This window comes from Cydia strobilella, chromosome 14 (assembly GCF_947568885.1).
Source record: "Cydia strobilella chromosome 14, ilCydStro3.1, whole genome shotgun sequence".
In the NCBI taxonomy this organism is placed as follows: Eukaryota; Metazoa; Arthropoda; class Insecta; order Lepidoptera; family Tortricidae; genus Cydia; species Cydia strobilella.
Window position 1 is genome coordinate 10,827,477 of NC_086054.1, and position 25,146 is coordinate 10,852,622.

A 25,146-nucleotide genomic window follows, 5' to 3' on the forward strand; every position below is an offset into this window, starting at 1 on the left:
ATAACTTGTAGCATGTTATGTATGCGTCTTAAGTGCAGTGTTAGTGTGTGGGCGCATAGCACAGTGTAACCCGCGTGCCGCGAGTCAGTGCTATTCCTAAAACCGGATAGAACACACGTACCTCGTTTCGGTCGTGTTCGCTAATTTGTACGCTAATCAATTGTCGGGACCATTTTGTAATTAGTTGATTAAGAACGTGTAATCTATAAATTTAAACAAGTTTTATTGGAACGATAAAACCCAAGAACTATAATTAGCACAAGTAGCCAAAAAATCAAAGGGTTTCTTAAACTGAAAAATAAAAATACAACAATAATTATATCAATCCATATATTTATACAAACCATGATTTATCACAAAACGGAATGTAAATTAAAATTATATTCACATCACAGGACTATCTACAATAGGTAATAAATAAATGCAAGCCTCAAATTCCAATTCTTTTACTCCAATGAGGCCTATCGTTTTTTTGCTCACCAGTTGGCGCCTCTGTTGATGGTGGTACAAAAGACTAAATAACAGCTGTCAGTCATTGAAGTGACAAGTGACATTTGACATTTCGAACTATGGAAAAGACCACCATCTACACTAGCGCCCCTAGCGGCGAATTCATACGCGTTAGCCCTCATTAAGGCTTTACTAGAGTGACAGAGATGCCTGCAATCCACAAACTTGGTGTTCCCAGTAGGCCCTCAGATCTTCACGTTGGATTTTGATCTGCACACCAATTTGTGCAGTGGAACATTGCTATATATTTGCATCGTGCTGTGTAATGATAACCATATTAAATCAAAACAAAATCCATGTCAGGTTACTGAGCCAGTAAGTACAATCAAAAAACTTAGCAAATAAAAGGCCTCTTCTGACATAACATATGTTTGGGTTAGTTGGCTAACCCTAGAATGCGTAAGTGGCCCTAAGGGGTCATCCATAAAATACGTCACACGAATCTCATGATTTTTGACCCCTCCCCCCCTCCTTGTCACAGCAGGTCGCCATTTGGCAACCCCCCCTCGCCAATGGTGTGACGTCACATATTTCGCAGTTTTGTTTTCACCGAAATAGGCAATTGGTTTTTTTTTATTATATTGCTTTGCTTTAATATTACAACTTTTATGACACGACACAGATTAGTAAAAACAAATTACGAATAAAAACGATTTATCATTGCAAAAACTAGTTATTTATCTGTAAAGCAAATTAAAATAAAACATAACAGTTTTCGGTTACAGGTGAAGTTAAAGTGACGTCCCAAACCCTGTGACTCCCCCCTTCCCCTTGTCACAACATGTCACAATTTCTTGACCGCCCCCTAAACGTGTGATGTAATTAATGGATGACCCCTAAGAAACTAACAGAAATAGTTGTCAAAAGAAATGTGTTTTTAACCTACCTGCACAAGTAAATGCACTAGGGACTTTGTCCTTTGGCTAAGTTTTTTCCATAACAACATAGCCAGGTTTAAATAGTGTTTTATTCACGAGCCTGAAATATGACATGTCTACCAAAAACAAGTAGATTCCATTAGACCAGCCACAGCCTCAACTTTTCAAACAGGTACAATTTTCGGGATTGAAGAGAATATTAAATATATTCATAAAGGGTCACTCACGTATTTTAAGTCGAAAAACGCTATTAATATATTTAATTGGTGACCCGTTATTACTATAATATATTTAATATGTCTGTGTCTCACGAAAGTTTTGTTATTAAAATTGAAGAGAATATTCAAATTGGACGATATTACATTTTTAAATGCAATTTTACAAGTAAAATCTTAAAAATACTTGGTAAACATTCAATGTAACATTATATTTATATTAGTTATCACAAATAGGGACTCATTTTACGCAGACAATAATTAGTTGAAGTTTTTTTTAGAATACAATTTCATGATGGTTGTAGGTAATTTGAAACGTTAGTGAACATTGATTTTTACAACAGTATGTAAAGAAATACAGTATTATGTATTAATAGACACATAAAATGTAAGTACTAAATACATTTTGCATCTCACAAACCTTTTGCACTAAGATGTCTCTTTCCGTAACCATAAATACCATAATAATTCCTTCATCATTCTGGTTTTTGAACCTGTCATGCCGGGGCCACACTAACGGGAAACAGTATGGCCCCAGCATCATAGGAAACCTACCTTTAATATTACATACACAAAACGACAGGGTCTCTAAGACACATCATCTATTTCGCACGAGCGCACGACATTTTGTTAGTTACAATTTTATTACACCATGTGCGAAAGTGCTTAACTTTAATTGTGCATATTTTGAGCATGTACGTAAGTATCCGCTGCCCTACCTATAGGTGGCAAACATTTAGCTACATACCTACTTCTATACTATGTTTAACAAAAGAGTTGTATGTACGATTCACATCAAACAGTCTGGGCACGTCTTATTTGTCGTGGCGGCCACTGAAATATGGAATTTAATTCTTGTACTATAAGTTTCGAATTCCTTTGACTCTGTCATTTGTTGTAAATCGTACATAAGTTTCAATAAAGCGTTCTAAAGGGTTCTAAATTGGATCTAAGAATATTGTAGCCTCAGGTACAAAATACATAGTAGAAATGAAAATAAAAGGCACAACATTTAGATGGTATTCCTCAATCGACTTTCAAAATAATTGAACGTTTTCCAGCGTGGTATTGGCTTTTATGTCATTAACTTTCCAATTCCCACCCTCTTGATGGGTGGGATGGTGGATGTCAAAATGTATATACCCTATCTATACAATTAAACTGTATCTATAGTTACTCTATTTCCCTAATATTAATTCATTTAAAAACGCAAATACTATCTGAAAACAAACAAAAAGTTAAATTTTCCTTCATTCCATTCCTATAAGAAGATCTAGTACATACACGTTTTAGAACAATTCTGTGTTGTGTAGTATTTTTTTTATTGTTATTTATAAAAATCGATTGAGAAATCCTGCCTTAAATCTATTATTATTTTACAGAAGGCACAATACCCCGAAGTTAATACTGTAAAAATCATTCTTTATCTATTTATATCAGTTTTTTTAAATCAATGATTGCGATAAGCAATGTATATATTACTTTTTTAGTTTTCTCTGGTATCGTAATAAAAACTAAGTAAAGGCAAAAGCACACCGGCTGCGAGTGCGTAAACGTGCACGTGCGCGCAGTGTTGGCCGAAACGTTAATGCAATTAACCATTAACCAGTACAAATTGAACCGTAAACTGTAACCGTATGTTACGGTTTACGGTTCAGTTCAGCGTGCGCGTGCTGTTAAATATTGGAGCCGCGCGTGCACACGTCACGCAAGTGCCGTCTCTCATAGGGGGCCATCCATTAATTACATCACACGTTTAGGGGGTGGGAGGGGGTCACAAATTTTGTGACGTCACTAACTTATTAAAACTATTTTATTCTCTTTACAGTTAAATAACAAGTTGTTGGAACGATAATCGTTATTATTTGTTTAATTTTCTTTCCTAATCAGTTTTGGGTTATAAAATTACTAGGTAATATTTCTTTTGTCAAAAAACATTTAATAAAATATAGTTGGTCAAGCAAATCTTGTCAGTAGAAAAACGCGGCAAATTAAAAAAATGTAGGCGCGAATGTGGCTCGTCCCATAGAAAATTTAAATTTCGCGACTTTTTCTACTGACAGGATTTGCTTGACCAACTATATTAATAGTATTTAATTCGATTTGCCGATTTCGTTCTAAAAATATGACATCAAACCAGCGGGGGAGGGGTTTACCTAAAGTGACCGTGTTGCAAGGAGGGGGGAGGGGTCAAAAAACCTAGAAATTGGTGTGACGTAATTAATGGATGACCCCTAGGCATTTGTACCTATATAGTACCTATATTACAACACGCATTTGGTGTGCTGTGCACAGGCCTTTGTATAGAAGGTGGTTTGACAGACTAACGTCTTACTATTAGACCTGGTAATAGCTAAAATATTAATTTAGTTCTTTAAAAAATAATTGTAAGATACAATATTTGGAAAAAGTATATCCCTGTAAACAGATACAATTTAAAGTATGTATGATACATTTCATAGTGTACTCGTACATTGGATTAATAAGCATAAATTAGCTGTGTAGAATATATATAATCATGATTATTTCATACATATAAATTGATATTTTACAATACAAGTTATTCGATTATAAAATACTAGGTATACTAATTCAAAACTGTATTGTGACAAATCTGTATTGTGTTTTCCACTCTGTAAATATGTAAATATTAGTCGTTGGTCATGATAAAATGGAACTTTAAAATTATAATCCGACAGTTGAAAGTTGTACAATTTATGAAAATTTGAGCCCACGAATGTACACATTTTTGTCATGTGACCGTCGCTTTCAGTTCCTCCACCAGGTATTCCGCATATACCTAGTCAAAAGGCAGTGAAAAGATATAAAAGCCAGTGGCGGCATAAGAGTATTTTAAATGGCATAAACTCAAACATCGTAAAGGACCCTTTTATCATGACAGCCACATTATAATACTATATATGTATATAGCCTAACATAGAACTACAAGAAAGCTCATATATATTGACGCGTTGAGTTTATTCATTTAATTATTTTACAATACATTTTATTTTCCCTTGTTTAGCTATCTACACACATATTCTATTATAGGCACACGTTTATTAAGTTTATATTCTTATTTGTGTCTTTCTCAAAGAAAAGGTACTTGAGGCATGCGCTTACAAAATAATGCAAACGCATGTCGCGAGAAGGGTCCTCTTTTCCTTTTCTTAAAACAATGACAGCCAAAACATGAGACAAGGCAGTGGACAGATTATTGTCGAATCTATAAAAAACTAAACGAGTTCATCCAGCAAGAAAAAAAAAACTATATGGACGATGACGACGAAGTGGTCAATTTTTTTAACAGGCGCGCATGGATAAGATAAGTTACAGATTAAAATGAACCTTCGTGCATTCCCATAAGATTCGTTATCACGCGTAATATAAGTTTATAAGTTAAACCAGCGTCTTATATGTTTTTGTTAACTATTGACTTCGCCCGTGTACAGTGGACGTCAAAGATATGTTTACACTTTTGCACCTTACTCCTTTGTAATACGGCGAAAAATTCAAACATATATTTGACGTCGACTGTACCTAATTCTGTTCCTGTTGCTGACTGTTTGATAGTGTAGGTAATATGTAGTATTTAGTACTTTTACTATAGTTAATGTGAATTGTAGGATTGAGCATTCACCAGGGCTATGCGAGGTTGCAAGGATGCCCTCCCATTGGTGTGCTGCGCGTGTTTCTATTTTACTATTGATGGATTTTTATGCGTGCACATTTCCGCTACTTTGCTCAGTTCTGGTGGACGATTACCCTAGCTTTAAAATAATATCCAATTAAGTTTCTACTCGTTCAAGAATGCGGTGGCAACTCTTCGTATAGCTTATGCCAATACTTTTAGTTATAATAATTTGAGACTAACGACATATTACAAGATTGCGTAAAATAATATCTATTGCAGTTTAGAATAGTGTAAGGGTGCAGAAAAGTAGTACACTGAAGAATCTTAAGATATAAAAATTAAAACTAAACCAATAACACAAAAAATTGTGCGTTTATCCGTGATATTGATATGATATGACCCATTATCACATAACAGTACAGTTAAGTGTAAAAAATATACTTCTTATGCCGTTATAATAAGGCTGTTGTTAAACAAATGTGCCATTTTCAACCAAAAGGGTACTTATTGTCGCTTGTCAGTAAGGCGCTATTTCCATATAGCTTCAATTAGAAATCAACTTTATCGACAAGCGACAATTTGGTTGAAAACGTCACAAATATTAAAATTATGTAAGTAACATTTTTACATTTAAGTGTAGGTACGAGTACATATCAACATTTGGTGATGTGATATTTAAATGCAGTTCTCAATTATAAAACTAATTCTAATTAAGTAATTATAACTATGAAATAAAACTATGAAAACGGATTATTTCGCGTATATTGAATTTATAATACATCCCGACGTTTCGAACTCTTTACAGCGTTCGTGGTCAACGGGTGACTGAGGAAAAATTACAAAATGCAAAAATACCCACATACTAAAATAATGAACAATCATAGACTACAAACTTTAAGGCTGGTTGTACATGCAAAATCGGTTCATAAGGCTAGTTATACACTATAATTATTTTTCAAGTAAAGATATATATATATACGCGATAAAAAACTATGCCGGCTCCAACCCTACACCACGGACCCGAGAAGATTTAATTCCCTCCTAAATTGTAGGAGGGTATCCCAATATGGGACCGGCAACAAACTCGGCGGGACACATCTTTTCAAAACATCAGAATGTCCAGCATCATCCAACACTACGGTCTCACAGTCTATGTCTCGCTTGCTCCTTTATCAGGTGGACTACAGGATCCCAAGCTGGTGGTAGAGAAAAAATGTGTCCCGCCGAGTTTGTTGCCGGTCCCATATTGGGATACCCTCCTACAATTTAGGAGGGAATTAAATCTTCTCGGGTCCGTGGTGTAGGGTTGGAGCCGGCATAGTTTTTTTATCGCGTATATATATATATCTTTACTTGAAAAATAATTATAGTGTATAACTAGCCTTATGAACCGATTTTGCATGTACAACCAGCCTTAAAGTTTGTAGTCTATGATTGTTCATTATTTTAGTATGTGGGTATTTTTGCATTTTGTAATTTTTCCTCAGTCACCCGTTGACCACGAACGCTGTAAAGAGTTCGAAACGTCGGGATGTATTATAAATTCAATATACGCGAAATAATCCGTTTTCATAGTTTTATTTCATGAGTAACTATCGCGGTAACCGAAGACAATATTAATTATAACTAATTAAAAACTATTTTAAATGACTAGGACCACAAATTTGTCATGATTTCATAAAGTGACACGAAAAGAATAAAAAATAAATTAAATAATGTTCAAAATTTGTTTACCACGCCATTTTTTGTAATTTCTAGATAGACCTTAAAATAATAATTCAGACTAATCAGACTTGAAATAAAATGCATATCTTACAATGGCCCGCCAGCAAAAAAAAATGCAATATTTTGAATAGCCTCCATTTGAATTTTTTTTTTAAACAAACTAAAATTAAATAAAGAATTAAGAGTTAGACCAAGACAAGTCTGCAACGATTTTGATAGCACAGGCAGCAGTGCAAGTGTTATTTTAAACGTCAAACTTCTATGAAATTATGACGTATAAATAACACTTACACTTGCACTGCGTGTGCTATCAAAATCGTTGCAGACTTATATTAGTCTCTAATAATACTCAATAAGATAATTTTGTGACCTGTTTTTTGTATAATCATACATACATAATTATTTGCACGAGAATATCGAAAAGTGAAGTGTTGGATAATCTCTTATTTAATTAGTATATTTTTGAAGGTGCAAACTTATACAACAAACGGTAAAAACACCCCTTTATAATTTTTGGTCGTTACGGTTATGTCGGAACATAACCCACTACTTTGTTTCTAGCCGTATTTTTTTCTGTGATTGCCCAAAATTATTTAAAGTGTAATGTGCTGTCAATAGATCTATTTCGTTTCAATTGATATTGATACACACAATACGCGACGCCCTGATACCTGTTATGTCACAATGTACCAAAACTAAATGTGCGTTATTCTGGTAAACTTCTACTCACGTTCAAATAAGTATAATTCTTTTCAACAGAACCAGAATATTTGAACATGGAAAGTTTTTAAGTGTTGCCAAATAAGGGCTTTAATATTTTTCCTATTTAGTTAGGCACTAAAGCCTAAATTCGTGTAAATGTAAAGTATAACCTATAACACAAATTCACAATGGAATGTAAAATAAGTATAACATAAATACAACTATACTACTAATGGCAAAAAACGGCATGATTGTGAAATAACTGATTCTATGGATTCAAATCCTATTCGCTGTAAAACTTCTAAAAATCGTATTCACTCGCAAGCCAGCTTACTGTCAAACGAGCTAAGCGCTATACCGAACGCTTGCAAAGCGCACAACGGATATCTAAAGTCCATAGTGAAAATGTCCTCCGATATGCGGCCGAATTGCATGACCACATAGTCGGGTTCAGAGTCGTGAACGATTTGGAAGTTCTTAACACTTGCCTGGGTCACTCGGCCGTGGAAATTCAGTACGTAGGATTGTGTTTCGTCGTTCCAGACTGGTGTTTTGTTGTGTAGGACGACTATTTCGTCTAAGTTTTGGAGTTTGAGTCGCTCTAGCAGGGTTTCGCTGTCGTCTTCTGGGGCGATGGTGACGCGCTGACGGTCGGGCGTCATGCCTGGGAGGATGACGGTCATTTTTCGAGGGCCTTTGAAGCCTAGTACGTTGGTGTCCTGGAAGATATAAAATATTCAATTAATTTTGGTGGTATGTGAATATTTATTGGAGTGCGTGTAAGCTTTATCTGCACCGACTTTGACACCTTTCTGCACGTCATCTATAATTAAATATGTACTTTACATAGTAAGTTGACATCTATGATCTATGGTGACACGTCCACACTCTTATATTGGAAATTCATTGCAGCATTGACTTGGTCTGATTCTAGTTTTTCTTTCTTATTGATCATGCGTTCACTGATCGACATGCATTTTTTAGTACACAGATCTGGAGCAATGAAAACCAGAATTAACAAAATTATGCACAAGCGAAAAACGCAATACTATATCGATTTACGAATTCCTCGCCAGGTCGCCAGGTATATTTTCTACACATAGGAAGTTTTTTTATAGATTATGATTTCCGTTTGATCGCGAATTTGCTTTCAGGATTGCAGCAGTTCGCTAAAACTATTAAGCACAGGGCGGACACGCTATACATTAAAAATCACTTGCGTTTCTATGTGTGAACGGCACGTCTGTACACGCGTCATGCATCATAGTGTGAGTAAGCTGCTTAAAAATAGTACTGAGCGGCCGGCGAACGGCCTTCAATCTGCTGTCGCGTAATTCGAGTCAGGGCGGGGCGGTGCGTGGCCGTTCTGTATGATAATACTATTACTTATTCTGTGCTATAAGTCAAGATTGGGACGCAGTTCTCTAGAAATTATTGACTTACATAGACAACGGCAGCTAGTTCATGTCTCGTGTTGGCTCGGTCATGTTTCCGCCACGCCTTGCCGTTGTCATACACCGTAAAGGCAGTCCCCAGTAGATTAGACCGCAGCTTTCCGGCGAAGCTATCGGCAGTTCGAGTCAGCTCCGTTGGGTCCGTGGAGATTAGGTAGTTGGATGTTGCTGACTTTTTTCTTTTGCGAGCTGTAGATCGAAATAAAGTCATTGTGGACACATTAAACTGAAGCCTTATTTGAATGAGATTAAGGTACCTATACTAGTGATAAATTAACTGAGTTGCTGTTAGTAGAATGGTATCTTATGGTATTCCATACACAGGGTGGCTAAAAAATAAGTGTAATTCCGTTGCCAGGGAGGTTTTGGGATTATACTGAGCAACTTTTAGTATGGGACCAACCACGAAATCGCGAAAAAAAAATTACCCTCCCATTGAAAATGGACCAGCCGAAATGTATGAAACAACCAAACTTTTTTCGCGATTTTGGGGTTGGTCCCATAGTAAAAGTTACTCAGTATAATCCCAAAACCTCCCTGGCAACGGAAATGCACTTATTTTTTAATTTTTAGCCACCGTGTATAATGGTGAATATATCTACACAGTTATTATAATTATTAAAAATATTAAAATTAAATGTTTATCTGATACTCTCAAATGGAAATAGTGGAATTAAAATCTATGTCGATATACGTATACGTAGGCAATAGTTGGCTAAATCTGAATCAAACATTCTTATTGCATTTATACAATTAAATTTCAATTTGCTACATGCAGGCTTGCAAAAAAAAGATACCTACAAATTATGTTTATTTACAGAACTTTTACAGTGACTTAGGGCACACTATTTTTACGCAAGACCAAAATTTCAAGTAGGCAAGGTACATTTTTCGAGGCCCTTTGGTGGCCGAGTTATGCCATGGAGGCACGAGGCTCCTCGGGCTGCGGGGCCGTAGGTCGTGTCCCACGTCGCTCACGCCTTACGCCGCTTCTCTGAGGCTGTCGATTAATACTTGTGACTGACTTACCAGCTAAAAGGAACACTTTCTTCCCATAATCCTTTTCCAGATGCAGGAAATAAGTGGGATAGAGCCCACGATCCATGCCTTTTCTATCGCGCGCTATTCTGCACTTGTACAGGGTTCCGTGTCTCGCTGGTGTCACTACGAACGTCTCTACGGCTCCTTCTACGGAACCCTCAATTTCTACGGCCTGTGGAACAAAAATGAAAAGAAATACAGTGTAAACTCTCTATAACGTAGAAGTGAACAGAATTGGGTTATAAACTGAAATAGACGTCATACTAATCATTAAGGTGACAACTGACTGAGTAGGACTGAAACGCCCTGAGAACGCAAGGATCAGTTAGTTTGTTTCTAGCCATTCGATATTTAAAACTGAGTACGGAATAATCGTCAATGAAAACCGTGCCTACACTAGTATTTACCTGGGTGGGAGACGAGTCCCGTTTAGCACGAGGCTGTAATGGTGCCACCGCTGCATCGGCACAAACGTCATCCGTGCTCACGTCACGGGAGAAGCTGCAAACGGGCACGGATTCCTCCTCCTCCTCACCCTCGCCACTGTGGTCGCCATCACCTACCGTTAGCACTTCGATTTGGTTCCCGAGCTCTAAAAAATAAATTATAATAACGTCAGTGACATCAGAGTTAACCAACCTGGACTTAAAACCCCATTTAGACGGATCTAGAACTTGCATGCGATTTTCGTTACATTGCGGTATTTGGTCGATCGACTGAATTCATTGTACTCTGTAGTTACTGTAGTTAGCAATGTATCGAATATAGAAGCGTTCACCAATTAGTTTCTTCAGGGGTCTGGTTCTTAAAATAAAATGAACATGGCGGTCCGTTTTTCCTTGAGTTAATTAAATAAGGAATAAAATAAAATAGGTTGGCGGTCCGGATGCGGACCGCGGTCTGCCATTTGATGACCCCTGGAATACGAGTATAGCATACAAGTTCTCACGTCATGTAAATGGGACTTTAGACTTTCAAACTTCATCTTCAAATTGTTTTTGTGCTTGGCTACTTGTTTAGTCATTATTGGTGACATAAAAATATTTCCTTTGGAATTTCCCATTTATAAAAATTTAGTGAAAAACCTTTTATTTATTTTATATCCTTATTCCTCGAAACAAGTTTTACCTCCCTTTATAAACAAACCAAGTGATTTGTTATTATATGCAAATTGATAGTACTGATTGCATTTAAGATTGTTTTATAAAAGGTCAAAAATGAAACTGCTTTGTTTCTTTGTCTCACAGCTACATTACGTACTATATTCCTGAATCACCTAATGGGGAAAAACTGCTTTACTCATCTTCAACTCAGAGACATAAGATGTTTATGTTTATAGGTAAAGTTTGTTTAATATGACATGTTAATAAGAATAATTCACTAATAAGGAATGGTACCACATTAAATTCATCAATTGTCCTGTTCTTTAAAACCACAAATCCTCAGTTAAATAATTGTTAAACAATCTTGTTGAATCCTTTGGGATATAAAATGTAACAATATTACTATCATTAATAATGTTACTGATTATTTGTAAATCTTATTACAAACAACATAAGGTTCACAAATCTTTTATGTTTGTTGTTGTTAATTAGTAATTCGGTTCCATTTGTTATGTTCCATTCAAAAATTCTGCGTGATAAAGATAATCAATAAAATATATACATCTTTGTAAGCTTCACATGTAAACAAGTATTCAAGTTTGTACTTATTTAACAAAATATAAAATGTGGGAAAAACAACATGTGACTACTTTACAAAGTACTGTATTATTTACAAACTAACTTTTAATTGTATTGTTGCTCTACATACTTATATAAACAGTAAACACATTTATAACCATGACCAATATGTCGTCACAAGTTGATTCATAGCAAATAGAGCCACAAGTCCTAGTTTATCCGCGTGATTAATTGGCTAAGCCATGAGTCAGTTCATTGATGAATGGCTGTTTCTATAACAACCAGTAGGTACAAACAGTACTTAAGGACATAATTTTAGTGAGATATTTGTTTAATATGGTTGATATTGTAGGCTCATGGATAAGTTAAGATGTGTGTATCAATGGATATTGATCATTGATCACACTGCTGATATGACGTATATAAACTTGAAATAACTAAAATCTGTATGAAATTGACCTATTTGAATGTAACTAAGGCATCTAAGTACCTACTATTGAATATTGTTATATATTTTTTTGTGTTTTATATTATTACTTGTGAATACTAAAATACAGTCACTTGCTAAGCGGGCGAGGTGTTCAAAATGATCTTGACGCGACTTTATTGTTAAGAGAATAAGGGTGTGTCAAGGTTATTTTGAACACCTCGGATGCTTAGCAACTTCTGCTCCATATAATGAAATATAATAACAAAAATTATACTATTACATAAACTTTCTTATGTTTGTTTGTTGCTTTATGCAATTCAATTGTAAGTTTAACATTTAGATGTTTTTTTTTAGAATAATAAATCCATGCAGCTGCAATGACCTATAGACTGCAAATGCGCTGGTGGCCAGAGCATGTGACTTTTCGGAGGTCACAGGTTCAAACTCCGGCTCGTACCAATGAGTCTTTCGGAAGTTATGTACGAAATATAATTTGATATTTACCAGTTACTTTTAGGTCAAGGAAAACATTGTGAAGAAACCAGAATTATCCCAATAAGGCCTAGTTTCCCCTCTGGGTTGGAAGGTCAGATGGCAGTCACATTCGTAAAAACTAGTGCCTACGTCAATTCTTGGGAAACCCCAGGCTCCCATGCTGTGGCAAAAATGCTGGGATACACAAGGAAGAGAAATCTGAACAGCTGCAAAATATTGACAAAAACATGCTAAATTAATGATAATAATGAAAATGTGTACAGAAACCGCAAGCTTTGGTACTTACCATCGTAGCTTGATATTCTATTGGTTTGGAGGGGTATGACTTGGTCTGGATTCACTGGCGACATAAGGAATTGCATGGGCCCATCATAGCCTGTTGTTAAACAAAAAGACAATGGCATAACGAAATGAATGAGAAAAATCAATCACAATCATGCATGGTTAAATTAAAACATCTATCATTCATAAACATGACAACTTTATATCAAATTGGGTCACAATTTACTCACCATGTAGTTCGCGGGATCGGCTTCCAGATATAGGTCGCTTTGCTGAACCAACCCTTAGATCATTGGCCTGAACCATACCAGAATTCTGTCTTTTTTGTTTCATCTTTTGCTCCATTATTTGACGCTAAAACAAGAAGTCAAAGTTACGGCCTTATGCTGGTTTTTCCTCCTTTAATGCGCAGTACGAGTTATGATTAATTTAGTGGGAAATATTTAAATAATTGATACTCACTTGCTGTTCGATCTTCTGATCCCGAAGACTTACTGAAGCCATTTTTGAGCACTTGTAACTTATAATTTCAACACACCGCACGGATTTAATTGCACATAAAATTAAGCAATTATATATTGAATACAACGATAATTGGCATTTTTAAGCTCATTTTTTGTTTATATATCATCCTTGCCTACCGTTGCCCAGGAAGGAAAACTGTGTTACCAATAAATTGAAACAGCAATGTCAATCGTAAATGTCAGGTCAGTAGTAGTCAAGTTCAAACTTATCGATTTTTGGACAACCTATCTTAATTAAATATATTAGCTATTTCGTTCTTGGAAAGGCACAATAAATATCCAAGCATTTACTCTTTAAATGCTATGGGTTAGAATAGTCATAATATACAAAACAGTTGAAAAGTATATATTTGTCTTGCAACATTTCATTGAATATAGGGCACCAGGCACCAACATACAGAGAATAATTTTTGACATTTGTTTGACGTTTTTAACCTATTTCTTTCAAAATGGCTCCCACCCGGAGTATCATCGGGTTTTTAAATCCAAAAACCCTTACCGCGGTGTTTAGTAATAATATTAACAAAACTACGTGTCGGTTCGTCCATAAATGTAATAAATGTGAAAAATTTCTTGGAGGGCCTGCAATTGCTATTGCATCATTAGTGCACAATAAATTCAATTGTAAGTTTTGACACGCTTTTATTACATCACCGGCTTTTATTTATTACCAATATTACAAGGAAAGACCTTCAGTCTAATGTATCGGTCAAATGGTTTCCAATGAAACTATTTTTTTCACTTTAATGAAACATAACCTCTCACACGTTCAGATAACACGGGGACTGATAGACATCGATATATTCACACCACCGACTGGCTGGCCGCTCGCGTCGATTACTACAAGGTGCTGGGAGTTTCAAAGAATGCCTCTGCTAAAGATGTGAAGAAGGCATATTATCAACTTGCGAAGAAATATCATCCAGATGCAAATAAATCTGATCCCGAGGCCTCTAAAAAGTTCCAGGAAGTATCGGAAGCTTATGAGGTAATAAAAATACTAAGTGGTGATACTGTAATATAGATGTAAATAGTATTCGAGATTGTACTGTAAGGTTGTTTTTATAATTTTAAAGAGAGATATTTTTTGTTTATACGGATGACATACACAAATAGAAATGGCAAATTGTGTGGTTTCCTAATCTGAGTAAATAATTTGTTAGTGCTCAAATTGTCACTCACACTCACATTCGAAAGACTTAATTGTATGATTTTTAGTCTATTCTACTATTTTCTTGATATTCTACAATTTGATAGTTTTGGATAGAAAGAGTTTAAGTATTGTATTTTAAAAATGTTGTATTTCAGGAACCAGCAAAGTTAATTGATAGCATTTCTGTTACAGATTCTCTCTGACGAGAACAAGCGTAAGCAGTATGACACCTTCGGCACAACATCAGAGCAGATGGGCATGGGCGGTGCTCCGGGTGGGGCTGACGGGTTCACCCACCAGTGGCAGTACAAGGCCACCATAGACCCTGAGGAGCTGTTCAGGAAAATATTTGGAGATGCTGGTTTCAAGAGTGAATCATTTAGTGATTTTGCCGAGAGTCAGTTTGGCTTTGGTGCTGCTCAGGAAGTAAGTAAATTTGTATTGAAATACCAGAAACATTATTGCAAAACATTAGTTTCTTCTAATAAGAAACTTACTTCTTTTTAAGATTAGCCTGGATGATTTATATTTTTAAAACTTCACACTTTATTTTTGAATACAACATAAAACATCATACTAATCGCTATACTAATGCTTTATTATTGTAGACTAAATAATCTTATAATGATGTTGGTTATGATGCCTGTTGATTATGATGCCTAAATTTGTTGACAGTACAGTTAGAAAACTGAATTACTCAGTAAATAGATGAACAAGATAGGAATAGAAACAAATAAGTTCATTCATACTTGTTTGTAGTGTGTGCACAAGTAAATTTTTCAATCAACTAACTTACAGGTCATAGTAAATCTCCGCTTCACGGAGGCTGCTCGTGGCGTGAATAAAGATGTGAACGTGAACATAGTTGACACATGCCCAAAGTGCCAAGGCTCCCGTGCCGAGCCCGGCACTAAGGCCATCAAGTGCACATACTGCAACGGTACAGGGATGGAGACATTCTCACGAGGTATGTACTATACCTTTTTAAGCATTATAAAAGGTAAACAATTGTTACAGCAATTATGTAACAATTATATTATATTTTGGCCATCAGTGCACTAATTATACACTGCATTGGTAGTATTGGTACCGATTATTGTTACACCTGCTGAACATAGTTGCCCTTCTTATTTTCGCAGAATATAAATGATCGCATAATGAATCATTTTAGCTAAAAATTATAAAACTTGGATTTATTTGTATTGGGTTTAAGCTATGCTACAATACTAATGAAGACTTAACGGACTAAGGAAAATTATGTTGTTTCAGGGCCATTCGTGATGCGCTCCACATGCCGGCACTGTCACGGGACCCGCATGTTGATCAAATTTCCCTGCATCGAGTGTGAAGGAAAAGGCCAATCGGTAAGTCGGAGCACTAATGCTTTGCGAAATTTGTACATAATATAAACTGTTTTTTTTTTGCATTTGCAACACAGAAAGTCTTACCATTGCATAGTGATAGTACATTATAGTATGAATTTTCTCAAATGATTTTTACGCCTAAGACCCTAATTTGTTAAACAAAAGCCATCGTTTCTTTTGTGCGAGCCGTCTGCTCCCGTTTTCAAAACAACAAAGTCGTTTAAAAAGCAACTGTATCGTGGCAGTATTAAGGCTCAAATCTATGTAACAGCTCATACAAGTTACGTGTTTTGGTGATATAGGGCGATCGACCACCTCAATGTAGGCGAGCGCTCATATTATTACATAGATATAAACCTTAATACTATCACGATACAGTTGCTTTTTAAAGGACATTGTTGCTTTGCCACGTGACTAATACGGGAGCTAACCGCTCGCATAAAAGAAGGAATGGCTTTTGTTTAACAGATTGGTCTTAGGCGTAAAAATCATTTGAGAAAATTGATACTATACCTATTCCATACTGTGCAAACGCGTCATTGATTCATAAGCACAATCGTCGTTACGCTCACTATGGATTCCAGTACAGTCAAACTACATCTGCTGTTTAAATTGTTACGGACACTCATATCTCTATGAGATCTTGTTTGTTCAGGTGCAACGCAAGAAAGTAACAGTCCCAGTGCCGGCGGGCGTGGAGGACGGGCAGACGGTGCGCATGGCGGTCGGCAACTCGGAGATATTCGTCACTTTCAAGGTGGAGGCCTCCAAGTACTTCCGCCGCGACGGACCCGACGTGCACTCCGATTGTACGGTGAGTTATACAACACTTCAAGGGTGCTACAACAGTGGGGGACTTGTTACGTAGTAAACATCCTCTCCAGAATTGAGTCCAGAATTTTAAGATTGATAAATCCCTTTGGACGGCATGTATATTTGAGAACCAAATATGCTGTTTGTAAATAGTTGGTAAAATTAGAAGTTAAGGATCATGGCCATCATTGAAAAACCAGTTTGAATTTGGAATCTTTTGCGCGATAATACAATAAACAACTTCATAAGTGTTCCAATGGCTGTTACCTGGCTCGAGTTAAACCAAGAAAAGTCTGCAGAGATTTTGACAGCACAGGCAGTGCAGGTGTTGTCACGTCAAACTTCTATGAAATCTCTGCAGACTTTTATTGGTTTAACTCTACGGCTGTTGTGCGTGCTAAAGTGACACATATTATTTTGTTGACACTTTAAATTATAATTTTGTTTACAGATTTCCATATGCCAAGCCTTATTGGGTGGCACAGTCCGGATACAGGGCCTCTATGAAGACCATACCCTCCAGGTATGTACCGTAAATTAATATTATACGCAAGCCAACCCGGATATTACTACATTGAATCCTGAACGAAGCGAAGGATTCAAGTGTGAACGCCCAAGGTGGCAATAATTTTGCTACCGTGTGACACACTGCTTTTCACATCACCATCAGGAAATTATTTAGGAAAATAATAATTTCCTCCTACCTAAAAAAATATAGAACAAAAATATGTCACTTCCCTCCTAGAAGGGAAGAAAAGTGCCACTTTAATCCCTCCTAGTGGGGAAGAAAAAGCCCGTTTTCGAATAGGTGATGTGGTATGAAACTTTGTTACAGATATTGCCAGGCACTTCGTCGCACAGGCTGATCAGGCTGTCGGGGAAAGGCATGAAGCTAGTCAGCAAGCACGGCTACGGAGACCATTACGTCCACATCAAGATAAAGGTTGGTCTTGTCGGTTGTCATCGTTAAAGAGTTCCCTAAATTTTATTATATGGAAAGTCTCATAGTAAACCGCCGCGATCAACGTCAGATCAGTCTGTCAAGTGCGGATGGTGCAACTGGCACTTAATTCGCATTTTCCATTGCTGAGAACATCATCAGGTCATTTGTGTTTATTGCGGTGACTGATCAAGCGGTCACCTTATAGTTTAATAATCGCTTTGTTTCCATATGAGAACTTGACAATGAAGAAATAAATGAAAAGAGCTGGGAGCTTAGCCATGATGAGAACCATAGAAAACGCCAATCGAAACTGAGTCGCTTAACTTGAAACTCGGCTAAATCCATCCGTCATATTATGCGATTTTGGTATTGAGAAAAGGTAATAGGGTAGATATTTGCTGAGAGGGTCAAATGGATTTACTCGAGTTTACTTACACAACTTAAATAATGTATGGAAATAGTTATCGTGACTTTTCGTAGCATGTGTCATCCCGATACCTTTTTTCTTTTCCTTCGGCGAATATACGATTCTCATCTTGGCTAGCTTTTATCGTGCTGAATTTGCAGGCTCGAGGGCGGGATTCTGGGCGGGAGGGCTGGTTTACACAAGCAATAATATTTTAATAGGAACGATTTCCTTAACTCTTATTTAGACAAAACTTCTAAAATTGACGAATTGACGAGAGCCTTTTAATTAGGTCGCGCGTCTTTTTCAAAATGACTAAAAAAATCGAGTCACGACTTAAAACACCCAAGAGTGTGGTGTTAGTCTTGAAAAACTGAGTCGATATCTTATTTTATTACTCTTATTTATTCTCAGGTCCCCGCAACTTTGAACGAGAAGCAAAAGGCGCTCATTTACGCGTACGCCGAACTAGAAGAAGACACACCCGGCCAAATCCTAGGTGTCTCGTATGACAGAGATGGTAAGAAATAAAACAACAACTAAGCTAATACTTCGTGGTAAATGCCGCTATAAGTCTGACGCGTAACAGAGAGTATTTAAAAAAATCATTTACTTGAACAGGGCTTCGTTGGTTAATAGATACAGTGGTATCCATAAAAAGAATAAGACATAATGAGTTAAGGACATGTAACTACGTTGTAGCATAAATTCTATGAATTGAACTAACTTTTTATTTCAAGGTTAGTGTTGTATTAGAATTTTTACATTTTTAAAGAAACAAGGTCTAAAAAAAACCTTTTCTAGAACAGCGGTCAAGAAACTATCTAATTATGGATACCACTTTGCAGGTAGATGAATTTTTCAATTACCTTTAGCCTTTATGAAATTAAACGCGATGAAATCTGGAGCTTCTAAATCACTCTAGGTGATCAGTTAGCCGAAATTATCAGCGCAATTTGTTTTCCAGAAAATTCTAAATCTAACAACAAAAAACAGGAAACGATACACGAAGTTAACAGAGACACAGAGGATACTCCACGAGACAGAACCCAACCAACATTTCTAGATAATTTAGTGGAGACTTACAGAGTTAACAAACCTTGGTTCATAATAGGATTCGTCATGTCTTTGATTGTGTGTAGCATGGTGATAATGAATGACCCGCAAGACAGGTACGGCGTGGATGCTTATATGAATAGGAGAGAGGCGGACGCAGATGGAAGTGTGAAAGGGCCGTTAGGTTACCAGAACGCTATAAGAAGAGAGAAGGAAAAAAATCCAGATTTGTATGATGCATGAATGTATTGAGATAAATTGGTAATTGTGTCGCGTTCGAAATGTTGATGTAAATATTGTTTAGAATTCGGTTAAGTCGGATTTTATTTGACAACTTTGTATGTATATTCAATTTTTTTTCTTACAATATGATAGTTGTCGTCTCAGTACTATTAGGCGTGGCTCACTCCGCGATTTCGCCGCGTCGCTACAAGTACATGCGGCCTACACCAATTTTGGTGTCTAGCCATAGTAATTGCCGCGCACCGCTAAGGAACGGACGCCTGCTCGCGCTTGCGCCACCTTGCGGTCATATCTGTCGTAATAGATGCGTTTTGTTAGAGAGTGAAACTTGTGTACCTAGTACTATTATTTATTCTGTGGTACTATTTACATTTTAATGTTAGTTTACTGAGACGACGACCTGCTATGACATATAATAACACGCATATATGGAGAAGCATATTATAGATTGTACCAGATTGCAGCTAAACTAAATGGCACTACACCGTGCCAAACGTTACCTACCTTACAGACTTGACAACGTTGTCATCGAAAAATGACAACTGTCAAAATTACGGCTTAGATATATTTCTCCACGTACAGTCGCCATAAGATATATCGGAGCTGCCAAGCCGCTCACAAATATCTGAACACATCTCTAGTGCGTGTTCAGATATTTTTGAGCACCTCCGCTGCTCCAATATATCTGAGGAGTGTCTCTTCAAAAGGTTTTATTTAAAACCATACAAAAATAAGCCTTGTTTGTCTTTTCAAATGGCTTATTTTTGTATGGTTTTTCATAGAGAAATAAACCCTTTTGAAAAGACACTCCTTATCTGATGGCGACTGTACAATTTAAAAGAATCATAATATAATATCGCATGTTTCAATAGACATGCTCTATAAAGCTTAGAATAAATTTAAAAGTGGAAAAATTACTGCCTTGGGTGAGACTTGAACTCACGGCCTCTGGATAGATACTCCAGCGCTCTGCCATCTGAGCCACCAAGACCTCATCCATAGTCAGCAAATCTTCCCACTATATGGGTCTAGGGGACCCTATTTATTCTAAGCTTAATAGCATCGATCGCAGACGTTTCTGCTTGTTAAAAATTAATTAAGACATGCTCTATGTCATAAAACACACAGTGAATGTTTCCTTTTCCTATTGATACATATATGTGTATTTATTAATTTATTATTAACGTTTGACTATTTATAAGTGCTTGTTTTGAAAGGTTCTTAGTTTAGCTACCGAAGGGATATAGTATGATGGTTAGAAAAATGTAAAGACATTGTTTCGAATACATGAAATTGCTTGAAAATTTTGTTGTTTCATTTTGTATCCTATTTGGCAACCCCTTACCATCATGCTATAGTCTCGATCGCATAAGAAATACCATCAAATGGTATAATGGGTGGGGTAACTTGATGCACGTGTGGTAACATTAAACATTAGAAACCAAATTTTCACTATGAACTTATGTAGCTAGTAGGAAGAATGACGAACAACAAGTAAATAGTACAGCCGAGCCAAACGCATATAATTGAAGTATTTCCCTCGCTAATGTTGCCCATCATGGCGGGAGTTACCTGATTGATTGGGCAACCGGCAAGTTGGTCGCCTAGAATTCTAAAACAAACAAATATGTTACCGTAAAAAAAATGATTGATTTTTTTTGCCGACTTGTCCTTTGCATGCAAGTACTCGTCGAGATCTTTCAAATGAGCCTAAACACCACGTGGTAACAATTTTCCATCGAATTTCCTTTGGCTACCTTCCGACTGCATCATCAGTTCAGCTCGATGTTAGCATATTATTGAAATTTCATCGCAAATACGGAGGTATGCCAAAATTCAGCTCAATCAGACACCGGGAACCGGGAATTGGTTCGAATTTAAGCAAATCTTGTCAGTAAATAAGAACAAATAAAAACTGGCCAAGTGCGATTCGGATTCGCCCACCGAGGGTTCCGTACTTTTTAGTATTTGTTGTTATAGCGGCAACGGAAATACATCATCTGTGAAAATTTCAACTGTCTAGCTATCACGGTTCATGAGATACAGCCTGGTGACATACAGACTGACAGCGGAGTCTTAGTAATAGGGTCCCGTTTCTACCCTTTGGGTACGGAACCTTAAAAAAACTACACTCCTACCCTTCTTCTGGGCGCCAGCACCAGTGCAAGACAAAGACAGTATGACTCTCCGTCTACGCCCGAAATGAGACAATCCTTTAACAAACTGTATATATGTATACAAATATACGCGGAAAAGCTAAATAAAAGTGTACAATGAGTCTAGGTAGTTATGCTTTTAGTTCGCTTGTTAGTTACAAATTTGTCAGTGGTAACACGTTATCGAGACCTCTGAAACATTAACCACGTTGGTCCCAACATGCCTTTGACTACAGCGAATAAATGAATAAAATTGCTTCTCATAGGTAACAGCATCTAACGAAATGGAAATCCTGTATTCGTTCTGCGTGAGTTGCTGTATAAACATAAATTTACAGTATTTTGCGTTGAGTTGATTAGATTTTTTTTAAATCTGTCGTGGACAGATACAAGATTTTGATCATTTTATGAAAAGCCATTTTGGAATTGATCACGATCATCATAACGATCATGATGTGATTTGGTTAAGTTTGACGTGGTTTGACTTATTCGTTATGAAACGATTGCTACATCATGAAATTAACAATTCTAAGATCTAGCTACGACAAATCTACCACTTTTATCAATTAAACGAGGTGATAAATAAAATGTATTAATTAAGCAGTTATAACAGTAGGTAATTTGCAGTAATAATTGGTAGAAGAGTTAGTTCGAATTTAGATTCTATTCAGATACACTCGAAATTGAAATTTTCATCATTTCATGTTCTTCTGGTTGTGAGTTCCTTACCCCATTTCTCATATTTGTAACCGAACGCGTAATGTATTCGTATATAAAGTATACCTAATTGATAGTTCGCTTTAGAACAGTATTTTAATAATAAGTATATATGTACTTGCTTTGCTGAAAAATAACTGATTACACAGTTATAACATACATTCACAGGCAAGAAGGTGTCCGTAGCAGACAACCAAAACCTCACGGATGCCGTCAAAGAAGCCCTTAAAGACAAGAAGACCAATGAAGCCGAAGCACCGAAGGCAGATGGCGCGACCGAAGCGACGGAAGACCTCAAAGAATCTAAAAGGAGTAAAGCGTAGTAGACTTCTCGTGTAGGACTTTGATCTAGCTGCGATACATCAGGGGAAAATAATATTATGAAAGAACTGTTGAAACTCATAAAACATATCCGTGCATGAGCACGCGTGCACGAATATGCGTGCGTGTATTTGGTCACAAAAGTATCTAGTCTAAGGACCATGGGCAACTTTGTATGGAGCCTGCTCTCAAAACCAACAGAGTTGAGAGTTAGGTCATTAGATAGGTATTTCTATGTACTTCATTTTGTTCTATGGACACCAAGCGGAATTCCATTGCAGAACTGAGATATTTGTATTTTAGCCAAAATGTCGTCACCCTTATTACCTAGGCAACAGAGTCCAGGTAAGTAAATTCAAGGCAAACCATTCGCCGCTCGCCCGGCGGTGCGCGAACATCTACCCTGCAACAATTAATTTACTTACCTGGACTCTGTTGCCTAGGTAATAATGGTGACGACATTTTGGCTAAAATACAAATATCTCAGTTCTGCAATGTAATTCCGCTTGGTGTCCATAGAACAAAATGAAGTACATAGAAATACCTACCTAATGACCTAACTCTCAACTCTGTTGGTTTTGGGGCCATTTTGACGCACAGTCCTTTATCTAGCACGTTAATTAAGTTACTTGTTATGAAGTATGACATATATTTATGTATGGATTCATCACTTGAAGACTATTCGACCGCTACTAATTTGTATGACCTAAATATTAGGCCAGCAACAAAAATATTCAAGTCATTTCCTATTACATATACCTTTGTATCGTAGCTAGTCTTAATGAATTGCCATTGGCTCTAACACAACTGGCGTAAAATAAAAACCCGGTTCTTTCACACTACTTGTATTTAGTAAACGAGAGAATCTGATTACGTGGCCTCGTTTGAGTTGTGACTTGAAAGCCAGTTGTGATGCCCTGCACACAACAATGGGCCTGAAGGCTTAAAAATTAAATCTATGTTTGCTTCCTTATAGGGGCATTCCACGAGAATGTCCCTTACGAAATGCTTTTGCCTTGTATGGCAGCTAATTCAATCAAATCCGTAAAGCTCGAGAATATACTGCCCATTTGTTAGCAAAGTCATGAAATATTACCAGACCCAATATAATTTTCTCAGCCTTTTCAGAACTATTAGAAGAACGGCGTTTCGTAAGGGACAGAATGCACCTATAGCAGAAATAATTCCAATATTTGATATCATAAATTCCTATAAATTGACTGACATACGAAATTACGGATTTAAATGTTCATTCTGGTATGTTAGCATTCTGTTTTTGTTTAGATTTGCATCTTTTACATATGATTTTGTCATACACAATTTCTGAAGGTACAGTTCTGTGATACGATAGATAGCAATAATTTAAATTTATTTCTTACAGCTTAGAACATATTTTTGTTTGAAACTTCATCGGTCTTATTGATTCCAAACATTTTCATTCACTAGAGATAAACTCATGTGTAAAGTGTCTTAGATATTTAACGCTATATAGCGAAGGCTATGGAATAGTAATCAAAGCTGTAAATAGCAGTTGACTAGTTTGTAGGTTGGTAATTAAAATTACAAGATAATAATGTGTTTTATTTTTATTTAATAAATTCATCAGGTGTATAATACAAGCTTCGACAAAAGCATAAAAAAAGATTCACTGACTGTATAAGATGTGTAAAGGTAAGACAAGATTGTGCCTGTGAAATTGTTAAACATTAACTTTGACAACCAGAATGACAGCTTAATTTACGGAGCCGTATAGTGCCATCTACATTAGCTGTCAAACTCGAAGCACTAATTTGTCTTACAACACAATTCGAGTTTTAGTTATTTGTGACGTTTTCAATCGAAAGGTACCACATAGCCGCTTACCATAGAACGAAATTGGATTGTATCTTTATACGAATAACCTGTCAGAGAGTACCTTTTGATTGAAAACAACACATTTGATCTGTTATGTTATGATCCGATATGATACTGATCTGTAAGGGTCAAAAGTGACATTTCTTCAACCAAAAACATCACTTGTTTTGACACATCTTTTGAGTATCATGTTTTTTTTTTCCAACATGATCTTATAAATTATTTTTCACATAATTTTTTGGGTATGTACGCGGAAGAGTAAGCGCCTTATCAGATTTGTCCGCAGTCAGTGTACATTACATATACGCACGTAAAATTGCTATTTTTTTACAGGCGTTTGTGTAAAATAAGACCAGATTTGAAAAAAACAAAACAATTTATTCAGAGGTACATAACAAGTACATTCATCTGTTATTGGAGTCTTGTAGTCTGTCTTGGAGTCGCGGTTTTGTAACCGACATGGTACATAAAATAAGGTACATTAAGGGTAGTACATTACACCATTGTAACCTGAGCGCAATCAGACGAGGTGGTCCGGCTGTGGAGGA

General features: G+C 36.5%; 2 protein-coding genes and 1 long non-coding RNA gene across 4 annotated transcripts; 1 reads left to right on the forward strand and 2 right to left on the reverse strand.

The window, feature by feature from the left end:
* Nucleotides 1-315: 315 nt before the first annotated feature.
* LOC134747210 (uncharacterized) lies at nt 316-7,119 on the reverse strand. The gene is made up of 2 exons (XR_010128302.1): nt 6,865-7,119; nt 316-5,961 (listed from the first exon to the last, which is right to left on the reverse strand). It is a non-coding gene; the product is annotated as an uncharacterized LOC134747210 (long non-coding RNA).
* Nucleotides 7,120-7,332: 213 nt separating this feature from the next.
* LOC134747423 (protein king tubby) lies at nt 7,333-13,748 on the reverse strand. Its single transcript, XM_063682047.1, has 7 exons — nt 13,511-13,748; nt 13,279-13,402; nt 13,053-13,142; nt 10,567-10,751; nt 10,148-10,331; nt 9,108-9,307; nt 7,333-8,383 (listed from the first exon to the last, which is right to left on the reverse strand). The coding sequence occupies exons 1-7, from the start codon at nt 13,550-13,552 to the stop codon at nt 7,979-7,981; spliced, it is 1,230 nt and encodes a 409-aa protein (XP_063538117.1). The 5' UTR covers nt 13,553-13,748; the 3' UTR covers nt 7,333-7,978.
* A 241-nt stretch (nt 13,749-13,989) lies between these two features.
* On the forward strand, nt 13,990-24,318 carry LOC134747198 (protein tumorous imaginal discs, mitochondrial-like). Of its 2 annotated transcripts, none has more exons than XM_063681795.1 (10): nt 13,990-14,196; nt 14,346-14,560; nt 14,918-15,151; nt 15,524-15,692; nt 15,995-16,089; nt 16,745-16,903; nt 17,354-17,425; nt 17,738-17,845; nt 18,666-18,771; nt 19,219-20,854. In XM_063681795.1, exons 1-10 carry the CDS (start codon nt 14,022-14,024, stop codon nt 19,548-19,550), a joined length of 1,665 nt encoding a protein of 554 aa, XP_063537865.1. In that variant the 5' UTR covers nt 13,990-14,021; the 3' UTR covers nt 19,551-20,854. The 2 variants fall into 2 exon arrangements, with proteins under 2 accessions (XP_063537865.1, XP_063537866.1); XM_063681796.1 differs by lacking the exon at nt 19,219-20,854 and adding an exon at nt 22,592-24,318 and having other exon boundaries at nt 13,991-14,196.
* Nucleotides 24,319-25,146: the final 828 nt, after the last annotated feature.

Bases quoted from the DNA above. Each gene is read 5' to 3' on its own strand.
- LOC134747198 (XM_063681795.1), top strand. From the start codon at position 14,022: ATGGCTCCCACCCGGAGTATCATCGGGTTTTTAAATCCAAAAACCCTT. The intron at 16,090-16,744 runs GTAAGTCGGAGC...TTGTTTGTTCAG, and splicing joins GTGAAGGAAAAGGCCAATCG to GTGCAACGCAAGAAAGTAAC. The intron at 17,846-18,665 runs GTTGGTCTTGTC...ATTTATTCTCAG, and splicing joins ACGTCCACATCAAGATAAAG to GTCCCCGCAACTTTGAACGA.
- LOC134747423 (XM_063682047.1), bottom strand. From the start codon at position 13,552: ATGGCTTCAGTAAGTCTTCGGGATCAGAAGATCGAACAGCAA. The intron at 13,143-13,278 runs GTGAGTAAATTG...GTTTAACAACAG, and splicing joins CCGATCCCGCGAACTACATG to GCTATGATGGGCCCATGCAA. The intron at 10,332-10,566 runs GTAAATACTAGT...TTTGTTCCACAG, and splicing joins GGGACTCGTCTCCCACCCAG to GCCGTAGAAATTGAGGGTTC.